Below are 16,244 nucleotides of genomic sequence, written 5' to 3'. Positions count from 1 at the left end.
GTACACCTCTGCGGCCTCCCCATCCATCTCACGGGGCATGTCCTCCATCACCTTCTTCTTTCCATGTTTGGCTTTGGGTTGGGCCATGATTCCAGGCTCCAACCCAGGGTGAGTTCCATGCCGGGCAGCCATGGACCGCGTGCTCACGCAAGTCCACCCTGGTTATCCCAGCACCTCGGTGTGAGCGTGAAACTCGACATCTTTCCACTTGGTGTGCTCCAGGTCGTTCCCTAGCAAGCACCCCACAGGCAAGGCAGGGCTCACAGCAACTTTCAGTAGGCCTTTGACTCCTCCCCACTCAAATGGAACACGAGCCACTGGATAGTGACTCAGACTGCCGTCAGCCAATACGGCCGGATGGAACTCCTCGGGGACTACTTGGTCTGGGGACACCAGCCGCCGCACGACAGTGGTCATGCTGGCCCCTGTGTCCCTCAGAGCTTCCACCTCCTCCCCATTAATTCTCACCCTCTGCTGATATTTAGCAGTGTTCAGGGGCAGGGACACTACGGGGACCACCTCTCTATCCCCGAGTGAAACCAGCGTCAGGCCTGTCCACTCCCCTTCCCTATCTAAGGGCAGCTCCACCCCAAGCGCTATACTACTCACCCCGGGACTTTTCCCGCCCGTTGGGGCTGGGGGTCACTTGCGACACCTGGGATCTCCCCTGTAGTGTCCAATCTCCCCACATTCTTAGCACCGCACAATCCTTGGCTGCTGACTCATGTCAGGGTAAGTGGGTCTTGTGGAATTGGACGGGGGTGGGGTTCCTACTCCCTTCCCAAACTTATTTTGGGGACCTTTCGAGAACTCCACCTTTTTATCTCCCCCCTCTTTCTTCTGGGGGAAACCCTGTCCGCCTTTCGAGCCATCTCCCCCGGGGCCCTTGTGAGACACCCGGGTGCTCACCCAAATATCTGCCTCCTCCGCAAGCTCACGGGGGTCCATCAACTTGCGGTCCACCAGATGTTGGCGCAGCTCCGGAAAGCTCTTATCCAAGAGGTGCTCCCTTAAAAAAAGATCGTACAACCCTTGGTAGTCCTGCACCTCGCTGCCACGCACCCAACCATCTAGTGCCTTCCTCGCATAATCAAAAAAATCTACCCATGTCTGTGTGGTCAGCTTATGGCTGCCACGAAACTTCTGCCTGTACCTCTCGGGGTTAAGACCAAACTTTTTTACCAAACTTTTTTAACAAGGCCTCTTTCATGGGGGCATACCTAACCTGATCCGCCTTGGCCAAATATAGCAGGGTGTCCCTGACATTGGGAGGTATATACCGGTATAAACCACCTCCCCAGTTACTCTCGGGTACCCCATGGGCCGTCAAGGCTACCTCGTATGCCTCCAACCATTTCATGATGTCGTCCCCCACTGTGTAATTGGCAATTACTTCCTTAGGTAGGTAGAATTTTAACTCGTGAGGTTCCTTAGGTATGCTGCCACCATTGTCCTTATTGGACACGTTCAATTGGAGGGTGCGTAACTCCAGCTCTTTTAGCTGAAGCTCGTGCGCCAGCTTCTTTTCCTCCATTGCCCATCTCTTGTTTTCCCTTTCTTGTTCCAATTTGGCCAATACCCTTTCTTTCTCTTGTTCTAACTTGGCCAGCTCCCACCTTAACTGCCTCTCCTCCCTCCTGTCCTCGTACTCCTCGGGAGACGCGCTCCTCCTCGACCCTGTCCTACTACTGGCCCCAGAACGTCTCCCTGGGGGCACATTTTCAGACACATCTTCATTTAATATGTTGATCACTTCCTGGGCGCTCTCCTTCTGAGGTGCATCTGGTGCCTCCTGTCCCTCATCCCCTCTCCCTTCTGGGTGGGCCTCTACCCATGCCCTAATGGCGGTGCGGAGTTCCGGTCCTTTGGCCTTCCGCATCCCAGGCACCCCCATCCCCTGCCCGAACTCCCTTAGTTGCTTCACAGTGTACCCCTCGAGGTCAGCTAACCGGACTTCCATTCTGGCAGGTGGGGACCTAGACACTAAGAAGAAAATTCCTAGGGTATAGGCAACAGTTATCAGCTAACCAGACTTCTTGCACTCTCAACCTGGACAGTGGAAATAACAATGCAGCAATCAATGGTTTTCGAGCTCTGGAACAAATAGGCGTTTAATTGTGGTGCCCTTCGCCTCACGGAAGGGTGCTGTATGGTCACAGGTCCTAAGGATCCCACCGCTCGCCACCAATGTAGGACCTGGGGTCTCCAGGCCCTATGGGGCGGTAACGTGACACGAGCGGTCGGGCCACCAAAGGTCTGTGTGTAAAGCAACCATACAACACGCATCTCTCATGAAACGAGGAACACACACAATAAGGGACGCCACACTGTAGAAGTTATGTAAATACTCAAGTTTATCCAAGTAGATCACGTTAGATGCAGTTCATGAGGTAGCAGTACATTTCATAAGTTGATAATACAATTCCTGGCGGTGTACATGTCAATCAGGAGCTAGGAATGTTGGTCATACCATAAATGCAATTCATGAAAGATATCAACACTACCTGAGAGACAATGGCCATTCAATGCGATGTACGCGCGCGCCTCACTTTCCCCAGCGCGCCATGTACTAGCAGGCTCGCTGCAGGCCCTAGCCCACCCTCGCGCTTCAGGCTCCCCTCCGCCAGGTTTGGGGGGAACGTAGCGCCACTCTTGGGGGCGTGCAGGGACCCAGGACAGACCTCAGAACGGGGCATCTAGCACAGAGAGCTACTCGTAATCAATGACATTGGGCACTTCAGAACGGAACATACATAACAGAGCGCTACTCGTAATCAATGGCACGTAGCACTTCAATATGGAACATGAATAACAGAGCGCTACTCGTAATCAATGGCACGTAGCACTTCAATATGGAACATGAATAACAGAGCGCTACTCGTAATCAATGGCACGTAGCACTTCAATATGGAACATGAGTAACAGAGCGCTACTCGTAATGAATGGCACGTAGCACTTCAATATGGAACATGAATAACAGAGCGCTATTCGTAAGCAATGACATTTAGCACTTCACTACGGAGCATAAATAACATAGCGCTACTCATAAGCAGTGACATTTATCACTTCAACACGGAGCATGAGTAACAGAGCGCTATTCGTAAGCAATGATATTTAGCACTTCACTACGGAGCATAAATAACATAGCGCTACTCGTAAGCAGTGACATTTAGCACTTCTATACGGGGCGGGGATACCAGAGCGCTACTCGTACTCAAGGACAGTCAATGCTTCACACGGGGCTGTTAGCAGGGAGCGCACGGGACTTGCGGAGCGAGTCTCTCGGGCTCCGGTGCAGTTCGTAGGGCACCACGCTTCAGTACAGTCAAGGGGGCACCAGGAAAGGATCCCTCGGCGGGGTCTCTCTGTCGGGGTGATCTGGGGGACTCCCACGGAGAGTGAACCCGGGCTAAGGGTGCGGTGTGGCTCCCAACCAGTAGGGGGCGCACCGGGGTCAATCCCAGCCTCCGGGTTTACCTCGATCTCGACGTCGGAAGGCGTCCGCTCCAGCGATGATGGGGGAACTCGTCCTCGACCTCGCGCACCTCTCTTGCAGCTGCGACGGCAGCGACGGGGCCCCGGGCTTCTCCGTGGGCCTCGCGACACAGCAGGGCACTTCTTCCGGCCTCCGGGCCGCTGCGGTGAGCGCGCTGGCTTCCACGTCACAGGGGGGGGCTCAAGTTAAGGAGGGAGTTCCGCGCTCAGCGGAGCACGCTGCCGGGGGTCTCAGGCCAGGTCAGGGAGCGCGGGGGTCACAGCGCTAATACCTGGTCGATCCCCGGTGGTTCTCCAATCGGCTTTGCATCAGGTTTCAGGGGTCAGTCTGGACACGCAGTCTCAGCGCTTGGCATATAAGTTTAGAGTTCAGTCTGGACACGCAGTCTCAGCGCTTGGCAAATAAGTTTAGAGTTCAGTCTGGACACGCAGTCTCAGCATTCAGTTTCTGTTCTCAGATGTTAGATGAAGTCTTGTTGGCGCAGATGTATCTGGCGCCCTTAAGGGGGTTCTGTTACAGGGGGGTAGGGATGGAGATGACGACTAGGTCCTTTCTAGTCAGGCTGGGCAGAGGTTCTCTGGGTCCTCCTACTGCTGGGCAAGATCAGTGGGTTTCACAGGGTCCCTCACTCACTTAAGAGGCAGCACCTAAATCCTGTCACTCTCAGAGGCATAAGTCCCTGGCTAGGCCCTACCGCCTACACTCCTGCGTGGATTCTTCCAGCTCTGCTTCACCCAACTGGCCAACTCACCACAAAAAGTTCCCTCCCTCACTTAAGTAGCCCTAGGTCAGGTGATCTCTAGCCAAGGCGGCAAAAGTTTCCCCATTCTACCTATGGGACAAAAAGGCGGGCTGGTGTCGCAACATTGTTGTGGGGTCCCAGCCAGCTCCTGGCAGCTAGGGTGCTACTATGAAAGACCACTCTGCAGTAGCAGGGGTCTGTGGCAGCCATCTTGGGAGAAGGGAGCACCTGCACCTTAACACTGGTTGGCAATGAAAAGGCGCTCGGAGACCTAGTCCAACATAAAAATGAGGGTGGAAAAAATGAGGCACGATCAAAAATAGAAGGGGAGACCACCCTAGGGCTGACAGGTCCAACACCGAGGATGTGAGAGGTCTGCCATCTGGAGTTTTTAGGCGGCAGCCCTGGCCGTGTCTGAGGGCGGAAGTTCTGCCGATGGCATGACGTTGGCACGAGTGTGCGTGCGCATGCGTCTGTATCCTTAAGGAGGACTATACCGCTAACCACTCCAGCGTAGTGGTGTGAGTGAGTGGTGCGCGTATGCGATGAGGGGTGTACTGCTAGCCGCGCCAACGTAGTGGTGTGTGTATGCCAATGGGTAAAGCTACCAGTTTGTGTACATGTTTTTGAATAAATGAATGAATATGATCACACGAAGCCAGGTGATTGGGGTAAAAGACCAGAAATAGTATTATTTGCGGAGTCTAATCGAATGCCTGTATTAAGAAGTAGAATCAACCACTGAACTAACAGAGCAAAAGCGTAATCGCATTAGGACAATTTTGCATGGCACTATTTTAATGGAGTACCTACACAACAACATGGCACCCAAAGGCCTGCTGGTTACTAATGCCCCTAGAATTTTTTGGGGAAGACCCTGTCTAAAGAAAAGAATGGTCCTAGATTGCGTGGCACTGTACCTGCGACTGGTTAGTGCTGATCATTAAAACTGCCCTGAGAGTGTCAGAGGCAATAATGGTGGAGATACAGCTCACCGAGAACAACTTTAAGACCACACTGACTGGTTACAAAAAGAAACTTGATGAGCTCACTAAAGAGGTCAATGAGTATAAAGAAAACCTGACCCAATCCAAGGTCCAGAAATTTCAAAAAGATCTCAGATGCTTTGCCTTTAACAAGGTCTACCCATATGCAGATCCTGAATACACTCTCCCAACCAGAAGTGCTAGTAACTCTGAAGTCTCAGAGGATGATGCCTCCACAACTAGTGGCTCATGTGGGGGTAGCTATAAATCCATACAGTGAGGAAGGGGTAGAATAAGGCAACAATATCATCAACAACCATGGCCCCCATTTCCCACCCCATGGGTGATTTTTTCACTAACCAGTTCCAGCAACCGCAGCATCCCATGATGGGCTGGAATCCAGCTTTCATGCAGATGCCTCCCTTCCCCCAAAACATGTACAGGTCGCCATTTTTAGAGAGGGGCAGGAGGGGGAGAGGAAAGAGAAGAGGGGCAAATCAGGTCCACTGGCAACAAGAAGACCCGGTGGAAAACAACACCCGCAGCAGGACCCGGGAACAGACAGCGGGACCAAGCAATCAGAGAGTCTAGTCACCAACCTATCCAAATTGACCCTCACCCCAACAGAAATGAGCGTACTTGAAAAGGGTTTGGGATTTGTTCCAATGGCACAGCTTGACAAGTTCCGCCTCCATTGTGAACTGTCGAATTTTTTCAGAAAACTTAAACTAAGGGTATACTTTGAAAAAACAGAACCAGCGGAAGCACCTAGCTCCACGGGCGAGACTGGTCTAAGATTGAAATCCACCTTCTGCCCACCTCCGCACACTGTCCCGGTAGTGATACTGACATTTGAGCAAGCTGTCTTTAATGATATGGAGAATTTTGTAGACCCTAGCACATTTAAGAATCTGAGTGCTACTGAGTTCCTCGCCCTCCAAAATCTGCAAAGTAATGACACCATCGTAATCAAGCCCGCAGATAAAGGAGGAGGTTTGGTCATTTTAGATAAGGAAGACTATGAAACCAATGTAGACGCCTTCTACATGACCGTAAAAACTACACTTCGCTGTCAACAGATCCCTCATCTTCACTCAAAGCAAAAATTGCGAGTGTGGTGAGCTGCGCCGAAGCAAATGGGCACATCTCCAAGCACGAAGCGGACTTCCTCACTGCTGGTGACAGTGTCAGCCTGTACTTTTACACCTTACTAAAGACACACAAGAACAGAATCCCCCCACCAGGGCACCGATTATGTTGGGTGGTATCGGGTCTTTGTTGGAACTGCTATCAAGGTTTTTCTTTAAACATTTGATACAGAAAACCTCCACCTACCTTAGGAATACGAAGACCCTACTGGCTTTTCTGCAGAATCTCTTCGTAGATGAAGACTCCACCATACTGGTCACGTTGGACATTGAGAGCCTGTACACTAGTATCCCCCAGGATGAAACGATTAGGGTACTAGCTAAGGCACTAGCAGAGACGACATGGGAGTACAACATCCCGCAACAGTTAATTATTGAATGTGCCACCTTGGCCCTAAAACAGAATTTTTTTTAGTCGAAGGGGAGCTGGTTCTCCAGACAACAGGAACTTCTATGGGCAGCACCTTTGCCCCGAGTGTGGCCAGTCTTTATGTACATGACTTCGAACAAAAGTACATCTTGGCCGAGGACAACCCTTTTGCGTATTACATATCCTGCTGGATAAGATATATAGACGATGTCCTTGTCATTTGGCAAGGAACTGAAGACATCTTGATGGATTTCTTCAAGTGGATCAATACCTGTGATGCCAATTTGAAATTCACACACACCCATGATAAGAAAAAGATGGTTTTCCTGGACGTTACCATCTCCAAGGAAGATGGGAGACTAACAACCAAGACATATTACAAACCGACGCCGAAAAACAATCTTCTAGCCTTCTCTAGTTACCACCCAAGAACCCTTCGCGAGAACCACAGTATCTTAGAATCAGGAGGAATTGTAGCAGTATTGGTGATTACAGCACACAAGCCACTGACTTATCTACAAAACTACGTAATCGTGGCTACCCTGAGAACATTTTCAAGAAGAGCTACAGGCAAGCAAGGAACCAGCCTTGCGAACCCTCTTGGAAGATATCCCCAGGCGCAGTGAGGAAACCCCAATAACATGTGTGACCATGTATAGTACGGCGTCGAATGCAGTCACAAACTCTATCAATAGACATTGGAAGATTCTTGAAACTGGCAACAGAAAATGGGAAAAGTCCCTCTTTTCATTTATATGAGCAAGAAGCCTCAGGGATTGCCTAGTACACACTCGCCCTAAAAAACCTGACACTAACTCCAATCCGTCAGTGCTTAACGCATGGGGCCTGCCTAGCGTTGTGGGCCATTTTTCCTGTGGCAACTGCAGTGTCTGCCACCTTACTTCTGCCTCCGTGACACTAGCACTTGAGCCTAACAAGATCTGGACCCAGAAGTTCCACACAAATTGTAATTCAAGCAACGTGATATACCTTATCACGTGCCCTTGTGGCCTACAATATCTGGGTATGACCACCAGGAAGATCCAACAACGTATAAGTGAACACCGGAGCAACATCCGGTGCAGGAAGAATACCACAAAGATCACTGAACACTTTCTGCAGGCCAACCATACCACCAACTATATACACTGGACAGCAATTGAACAATTGAGACCCGGTAGAAACACACAGGGGGGTCTTTTTGAAAAAGAGCAACTCTGGGTATATCGTTTGGCCCCTCATAACCAAGGAATGAATTACAACATTCCATGGGGGTCAGTCCTGAGACGATAATCACTCTGTGGTTTTCAAGTTAACCTTCCCACTTTAAGAAAAGATAATGCCCATCTCCCTACCAGAGACACTCTGTAACTTTCAATGTCATTGATTCTACTTCTTAATACAGGCATTCGATTAGACTCCGCAAATAATACTATTTCTGGTCTTTTACCCCAATCACCTGGCTTCGTGTGATCATATTCATTCGTTTATTAAAACACATGTACACAAACTGGTAGCTTTACCCATTGGCAGAGACAGACCACTACATTGGCGTGGCTAGCAGTACACCCCCTCATCATTAAAGACGCACGCGTGCATCGCTCACTCACACCACTACTCTGGAGTGGTTAGCGGTATACTTCTCCTTAAGGATATGGACGCATGCACACGCACACGCGTTCCGACGTCATGCCCTCGGCAGAACTTCCGCCCTCAGACACAGCCAGGGCTGCCGCTTAAAAACACCCGATGGCAGACCTCTCACATCCTCGGGGTCCTGCCGACGGGCGCAAACTAGATGACACACAGGCAGCAGACTTTGGAGTCGTAAGTGTTCCAGCACTGACCGGGCGATTAAAGGTATTTGTTTTAACTATGCACGATCTTGGTCTTGAAACCAATATAACCAAGACGTATGTTATGAGGTGTAAGCAAGGGAAGCAGAAGACACGTGAAATGTTCATAGACGGGAAAAAGTTAGCATCCACAAAAACTTTTTCTTACCTAGGTGTACTTTTTAATCATCATGATTCCTGGGCACCCGCCATATCCACCAAAAAAACAGCCTTTGCTAGATCTACTTCTGCACTATCAAACTTTGCTAATAAGTTAGGTAGGAAACCACCTACAGAATTGCTGCATATATATAAAGCAAAGTGTGTCACCATGGCAACCTATGGAGCCGGGGTGTGGGGCTTTGTGGATATTTATCCCCTACAAACGATCGAAAATGAGTTCACAAGGTACATTCTCTCTGCTCCTCCTAGTACAGCCACCTTTATTTGCCACGAGGAGTTAGCTCTTCCCCATATAGCAGATTTGGTAAAACTAGAGCCTATCCTTCTGTGGCATAGAGTCTGGTGTAAGGACCAGACAGAGTTGAACAGAAAGATTTTAAAAGATACCCTAAGACTAGACGGGGCCCTTACAATCCCTTGGATTAAATTTGTACGTAACTTTATGAATGAATTGGGCCATCCTGAATATTTTTTAACCCCATCTTCAATGATGGAGATCCCAAGAAAGTTATTAAAGAAAGAGGGCATCCAGTTTTTAAAAGCTAAAAGATTGCATGGAGAATCTGTAGCAAAAATAACGGTGAGATCCCATCAACTTTTATGTACTACCATAGGGATGGAGCCCTACCTATCTTTTGTGCCAGGAACCTTTGACCGATTTCTTCTTACTCTGTTAAGATTGGATATTATTCACAGGTTGATGACATTCCCGAAAATGAATGATTGGTCTCGTATTCTAATACTGTGCCCTTGCGATAACATCTCTACCCAATCTACCATGCATTTAGTCCTGTTTTGCAAATTTTATCAAGAGCAAAGGAAAGCTTGGATTATTCCTTTTTTAAGAAAACTTGGGCTCAGGCAGTGTTGCCAAGCAATGCTTTTACTCCAATTACTAGAGAATGAGCATATAGCATGGAGGGTAGCTCAGTTCTTAAAAACTGTACTTTATATAAGGAAAAGTATCTTACTGGAATAGCAATGTATGTATTATGTTTCTTCTCTTTTTAACTGTAAGATTTTCTGTATTATTTTTATATGTAAATAATATGCTGTGTTTTTATTCTCTGTGCTTTTATGACTGTTTTATATAGCAGCCGAATAAAGCTTTCCTTGACTAACTTTGCACCATACAAACCATGCACCATGCGCTCTTCCTTTTTTCTTTTCTTTTCCACCTGTAGTGTGTGACTATAAGTCACCGCCCCCTTGCCAGGACCCATGATGTAAAACTTCCCTACATCTAACGTAAGCCTTGGCTCTCCCTTTACTTTGGTACCTCTAACTGGTCATACCTTATACCAGTGACCATACTACCGTGCACACGTCTATTTAAAGTCAGTTTCACTTTTCTCTACGCAATGTTGACACCCCTGAAGCAGGCATACTTAAAATTTAAGCACCGCTCATGGAATACTATGCGGGCTCGCTTTTGGAATTATTCACCTGGAAACTCTCCAGGTCACTACGTGTTAATATTAGCATTATGCTTATTCAAGCAGTTACACTAGCACCACATCCAGATTAGTGCTTATTTAGTTGCTTATTTAGTCACATATATAATCTACTTGTGAAGGCATGATTTTGTGATGTCATGACTGCATGAAGAGGATGACTTGTTTTCGGATTGACTATAAGACTAAATATGTGTGAATTGTCATGTCTTTTGTCTGTCTTTCTATTTGTCCTTTTCTCCCTACAGAGTCGTTTACGCATTCAGAAGTGCTGAAGGCGTCAGTTACGAACCGTGTGTAACTCGGATCCCATTGTGGCCACTGGTTAGGGTGCACCTTAGCGAGTGCATACCGCCGTGGCCCCTGCTCCTGAAGAAAGCCTCGCGATTAGCATTTGGAGGCTGAAACATGTAGACCTCACTCTTAGGATGTGCCTGATCAATTTACTCAGTCGGAACATCCACTGCACATTACACATTTTAATCTAGCCTTACTATCCCACCATTAAAATTCCGTTGGAATAATAAAGGCTATTTTATCTTGTTTTTGCACCATCACTTGCACTTATCACAAAACAAAAAAATCCTGCTTCACTGTGGTCAGGCGTCGTAGCACACCGGAGAGGCCCTCGGCCTCTCTGGTGGGAGCCCAATGATAAAGCATGTCACCAATTAGGTTGGTGAGTGAGGGCTCTTTTAAAGAACATGAGTGACTCTTGTTGATAGCCCTTTACTTTCTGGCTTCATTCTTTTGTAGTTTATTATATAAATAGGATTAGCCACACCATCAGTTTGAAAAGGAGCTTAGTATGAGAAGTGCTGTATACCTGACAATCATCCATTGAAGACTGTCCTACAAAGTAGCTCATGAGGAAAAAGAAGAAGTATAGAAGAGGACTCAAAATAATGCTTCTTCAGAAGGGAAGAGCATGTTTGCAGCAAAAAACTGTGAAAACGGGCTTCACAGCCGTGACACGCAGCATGAATTAGGTAAAAGCGGCAATACAAAATGGCGGCCGCAATTGCCCCAGGAGCCGTCCGGTCGAGTACAAACTCAGCGAAAGGGTCTCCCAACCCATAGGCAGCAGGAGCAGAGTCCCTTGATGTTACGAGGAACATATGTGCTGACGTCAAGTCATGCTGCAAAATCAGAAACTCACAGCAAATGTTTCGGCATATAGCGGAGCCTCCGCGTCAGGTGGCCATTTTCAGTGGCGTTAGAGCCATGCACCCCAAACAATTTTGCATTTTTTAGTTATTGACATTTTTTTTTAAAGTGCATGAATTCTTTTTTTTAAGGTAGAGTCTGATTCTTTGATCAAAAGAAGATTCATTCTGTACCTTGCTTTATTTCCCCAGTTAAACATAGTAGGTTTCTTATGAACATTGCCTGAACTGAATATCTTACTACTGATACATATCGATTTTTGAAAATTTTGGGAAGAAGCTTAGATTTTTTATTTATATTTTGTTTTTTATTAAATTGTTGTAGCAAAGAGTCATAGCCAATATTAAAAGTAGCTTTTGTTTAGTTCTGAAAATGTTTCCTGTATTTTTCCTGATAATAATTTTAAAAGGTATTATGGTAAGGCGTTATTCATCATTTGGAAATAAATTCCTCCCCTAGGTCTTAAATTGAAACATATATTGGTACTAATGTTTCTAGGGATAAGAACTCACCTGTAGCATATTAACATTGATACTTCATGAAAGAAGTTTCCTGGGACAGAATGATATAGATGTTCCTAATATTGGGGGTTTGGGTTCTGTTTCAGAACATAGTAGAATAAATAACCCTATTAGCACAAACAAAACTTACAATGCGAAGAGTGTTTATACATTAAGTAGTGTTGAACAGAATTTTCTTAGAGAATTTAAGGAGAGACTAATAAACATTAGTGGGATTGCCGATGAAGCCAGAGAGATTGATTTGCAGTTTGAAGCTGAAGAGAAATCTAGAAACTCGAAGATGTATCCTAGATTTAAAATTGATCAAGAGAGAAAAGGAGCTCTGTGTTTGGTGTGGGAGAAGACTGATGGTTTGGAGTCATATAAGATGATTTTAAAGAGCGTTTGTAATGGCAGTTTTGTGGGTTATAGTGATTTCTTTGAGGGTGAAGCACTTATTGATATAGGGATTTAGTATGTGCACTGTAAAACTGCTTATTTCAACCTACCACAAAATTGGGTGTGTAACCTCTATGTTCCTTTGGTCGCCCCTCGAGTGTAGCATGTGAATGAGATGACTGACAGTGGTCTAAAAAGAATGAACCACAGTCTTGGACTAGTGCTCATTGATATTTTTAGTGTGGTGAATCCTCCTATTTGTGTTGCTTTGAATAATGTGAATTTTAGAAAGTTGCCAACATTTATGGATTGACTGGCAACTAATACTGCTGGAATACTAGCCATAATTAATCAGGAAATGATTGCTTCAAGTGCTATTGTTTGCAGAATGGCTTAGCATTTGATATTCTATTTCTGAAAGAGAGTGGTATTTGCAGAATGTTGAGAATAAGGCAGTGGTGTGTATGTGTTCCTGACAATAGTAAGCTTATTAATAAATATATATTTTTTTTAAACTCATGATATGCATATGGCAGAGGTTCTTTAAGAGTCTGGTGTGTGGGAAACAATTGGTTCATGGTTTAGTGCAATTGGAGATGGAATTCCCAGGGTTGGAGAGTCATTTGGTGATATTGGAGGAGGCATGGTGAGAAAAGTGTGAACCTCACTAAACATAATTATTTTGTGCATAATAGGTTTATTTCTTAATTCTTTAGGGTAATGTGTTGTAGGAAGGAATTATCTGTGAATCTAAGAAAAGATAAATGTTTACTGGTAAAAAGAGAAAGAGGGCTAAATATGAATTGGAAGATACCAAGGCTGCAGTAGTCGATGAATTGCACGCCCTAGAGAATTAAAGAAGGAATAAGCTGCTCATAGAATATGAAATTGTTTATGATGTGGATCTCAGAGGGGGGGTGTTGTGAAGCGGATTCCACAAATTAATAATTCTGTGAATTAAATGAATGCTAGAGTGTTCCAACTGCATTGTATTAACTGTGTTCAATGTAATGAGTGGGTTGAGCTTGACATTGTTACCCTTGGCCTACTCGCTTTTTCAGATTGCCATTTTATATGCATGGAGAGTTCTGGACATGACACTGTCTTGTTTCCTCCTTCCCTGCCTGTGCACAAAGGAGCCTCAATTGTGACCTTTGTTGTTAAGTAATTGTATGAAATATAATTAGTTTTATGGTTATGCACTCTAAGTAACATTTATAAAATGTAATATTTTCTGTGCCTGATGTTCTTGGAGAGGACAGATTTACAACTGCCTATAATTGAAGGCCACTTTCATCAGCCGAATGGAGATTCTATTTATATTTTTATATTTACGAGTGTGGTAGTCATTAGATGTAGAACAAATGTTATTATACCATGAAATGTGTTTCCTGTTTTATTATTGGGTAATAAGATATAACTGTCTTCATCGAAACCATAGAGACTGTACTGTTTCTCTGTTTAAATGTGTATAAAAGCTCACCATTTCGGAAACGACCCATGCCTTCTGCTGGCCCTCTTAAAGAGCAGAATTCATGTTTGTATGTTTACTACTCTGTACTTATAACTTTCATGTGTCTTCCTGTCTGCTTTATTGAACAGTCCTTATGACAAATGAGCCTTAATTCTTATTTGCCTTGTGCTAGACCATATTGAGTACAAGCTATCAATTAGATCAGGGCTTAGTTTCCACTGCCAAAAAGATTTTATATTTATTTGTATTTTGCATGGTAGGAATTGTTTGACTAACAAATGCATTTTGCCTTCTGTCTTGATTTCTTAATTTTTAAATACACCTTCATAGTTTACGCTTTCAATCTGGTCTCATATGGATTTCCTTGAGTGTATTTTCCTTTCTCTCTCAATCAATCTATCAATCAATCAATCAATCAGGATTTGTAAAACGTGGCTGCATCACCTGTGAAAGTCTTGAGGCATAAATTGAAAGTTTGAGATTAGGGCTCTCGTCTCAGGGAATTACACATCAGTCAGCAATTTTGATGTAAAAAGCGACAACAATAGTACAATATGCAGATTACAATCAGTGTTTTAGGATTGTAAATTGAATGGCTCTCATAATAATACTTGGAACTCTTATCTTAGCGGGTCAATTGGTTAATGCAATCCCCATTTTGATTTATATAGTGTTAAATTCTAAAATAACCTTTGCTGTCACTAGCCGACAGTTCACGGACTTGAATTAAGTGGAGTAAATAGTGATTTATCAATGTTCTGAATGTCAAGTAATTATTGAAATAACAAACTCCTCCTAGAAGGCAAACGTTTGTTTACACAACACATGAACCTTTGTTTGCACATTATGACATTAAAAACACTCAGAATGATGAATATGAAGGTGATTCTTACCATAACAAGTGGCTCTTCCATACGAACTGCTTGGTTCAACATAATCCAATGGTGCGAATATTTATTGGAGGCAATATGGAACTAAATCAAATAAGAACCCGTGTTTCTAAAATGTTGGTTTACTTGAAAGGGAAGGCTGTTTTGTCCATTTTTACAATTTGAGATCTATCCTATTTATGCTTCAGTATTCGCCCTCATCACTTTTGAACGTAACCATTGATGTGTTAGATGGGTGAGAAGACATCCGATTATGATTCTGCACATGAAATAGTATTTATTAATTGATGTAATTAAAAAAAAAAAAATTGGGAGTTGTATACAGATCTGCACATGGCTCCACACTTTCTTGAGACAGCTGTTAATGTCAAAATAAAATCACAGATTTTGGGAGTCCAACCAATTGCAGTGGATCTCCCCTAACTAATATAGCTTAGTCACAGAAAGTCTGAAAAACTCTGTATTGTTTGCTTGTAAAAAAAAGAAAGAAAGTATATAATGCATAATTGTTAGACTCACTTTTGAAAGGTGCTGTTTTAATAGAAAAAGAGGAAATTATCTGTGTATATCCAGGCCTAGAATCCTATTTAACGTTTTTTAAAAAAAATGTAAATGTAAAAATGTTGTTTTATTACTTTACATTTATTGTGTGACATCTCTGATTATCAAGGCCAAAGAAAACACGAAGGTCGTCAGCAGTGTGGACCTTGGTGAGTCTGTGCACAGCAATGCTTGCCTTTAACGTCATCTTCATTTTCGGAGTGGAGAATAAAAATGGAGCGAATACGAAGAGCCACTCTGAGGAGAATATCACCCAGGAGAACATAGTGCTCGACAGCGACATTGTGAAAAACAGAAATGATCTCTGTACAGCGGTGACTGCCCTGCTGCACTACTTCCTGCTTGCCACTTTTGCATGGACAGCAGTTATTGCCGGAGAAATGTACATGAAGTTCATCCATATTTTCACAGTGTCCCCCAGGCATTTCAAGGTCATCCAGTCAGCCATCGGATGGGGTAAGACCTACAAGAGTACTGTGGAGCGCCTTAGCAACGTAGCGCTTTCGCTACTTATAAATGCTTCTAATTTTATACCTAATCCGCACAGCTTGTACTAAAATATCTGTAGTATGCGCATGTCAAGATGTGTTGTGCAAGTGGCCCTTCTTGTAGGTACTGCTAATATTTAGGTACTAAAGGGTAACAAAATGCGCACAAGCGAGCAACAATTTGACTTTTCTTTCTGCCGACATTTTCTGGAACACGTACGTAATTTTTGTAGGGAGGTCAGAATCCCCCATGTGCCCCTAAAAAACGAGATGTAGGTAGAATGTTACTGCGTGGTATTACCACAGTTTTTTCGGGATATCATGCCAACTGTGAGGGATAACACGACGCAGCATATGTCGTTTTGCTGCATGTTTTTACATTCCATTATCACCACCTTTTTTGGTGGTTACTAATTACTTTTTTTAACTTGTTCTTATTCAATACTGCACAGGTATCATATTACATATCAACCCAGCAGGCTGTGACGTGTCAGAGAAGGATAAAAAAAACAACAACAATTAACATGCACTCCAGAGTAGCATTGTAGGGT

The 16,244-nt window shown here is 44.6% G+C and overlaps 1 protein-coding gene across 5 annotated transcripts in view; it reads left to right on the top strand.

Moving 5' to 3' along the window:
- The window catches only part of ADGRG7 (adhesion G protein-coupled receptor G7), a 1,782,456-nt gene that overhangs the window by 1,341,375 nt on the left and 424,837 nt on the right, over positions 1 to 16,244 (top strand). For all 5 annotated transcript variants that reach the window (XM_085622407.1, XM_085622408.1, XM_085622405.1 and 2 more), the window contains one exon: positions 15,315 to 15,661. In XM_085622407.1, coding sequence (XP_085478533.1) covers positions 15,315 to 15,661 — 347 coding nt within the window. The remainder of the gene's footprint in view (positions 1 to 15,314; positions 15,662 to 16,244) is intronic.

This window comes from Triturus cristatus, chromosome 8 (assembly GCF_964204655.1).
Source record: "Triturus cristatus chromosome 8, aTriCri1.1, whole genome shotgun sequence".
Classification (NCBI taxonomy): domain Eukaryota; kingdom Metazoa; phylum Chordata; class Amphibia; order Caudata; family Salamandridae; genus Triturus; species Triturus cristatus.
Note: the sequence above shows the minus strand (reverse complement) of the source record. Positions and strands in the feature narration are given on the sequence as shown.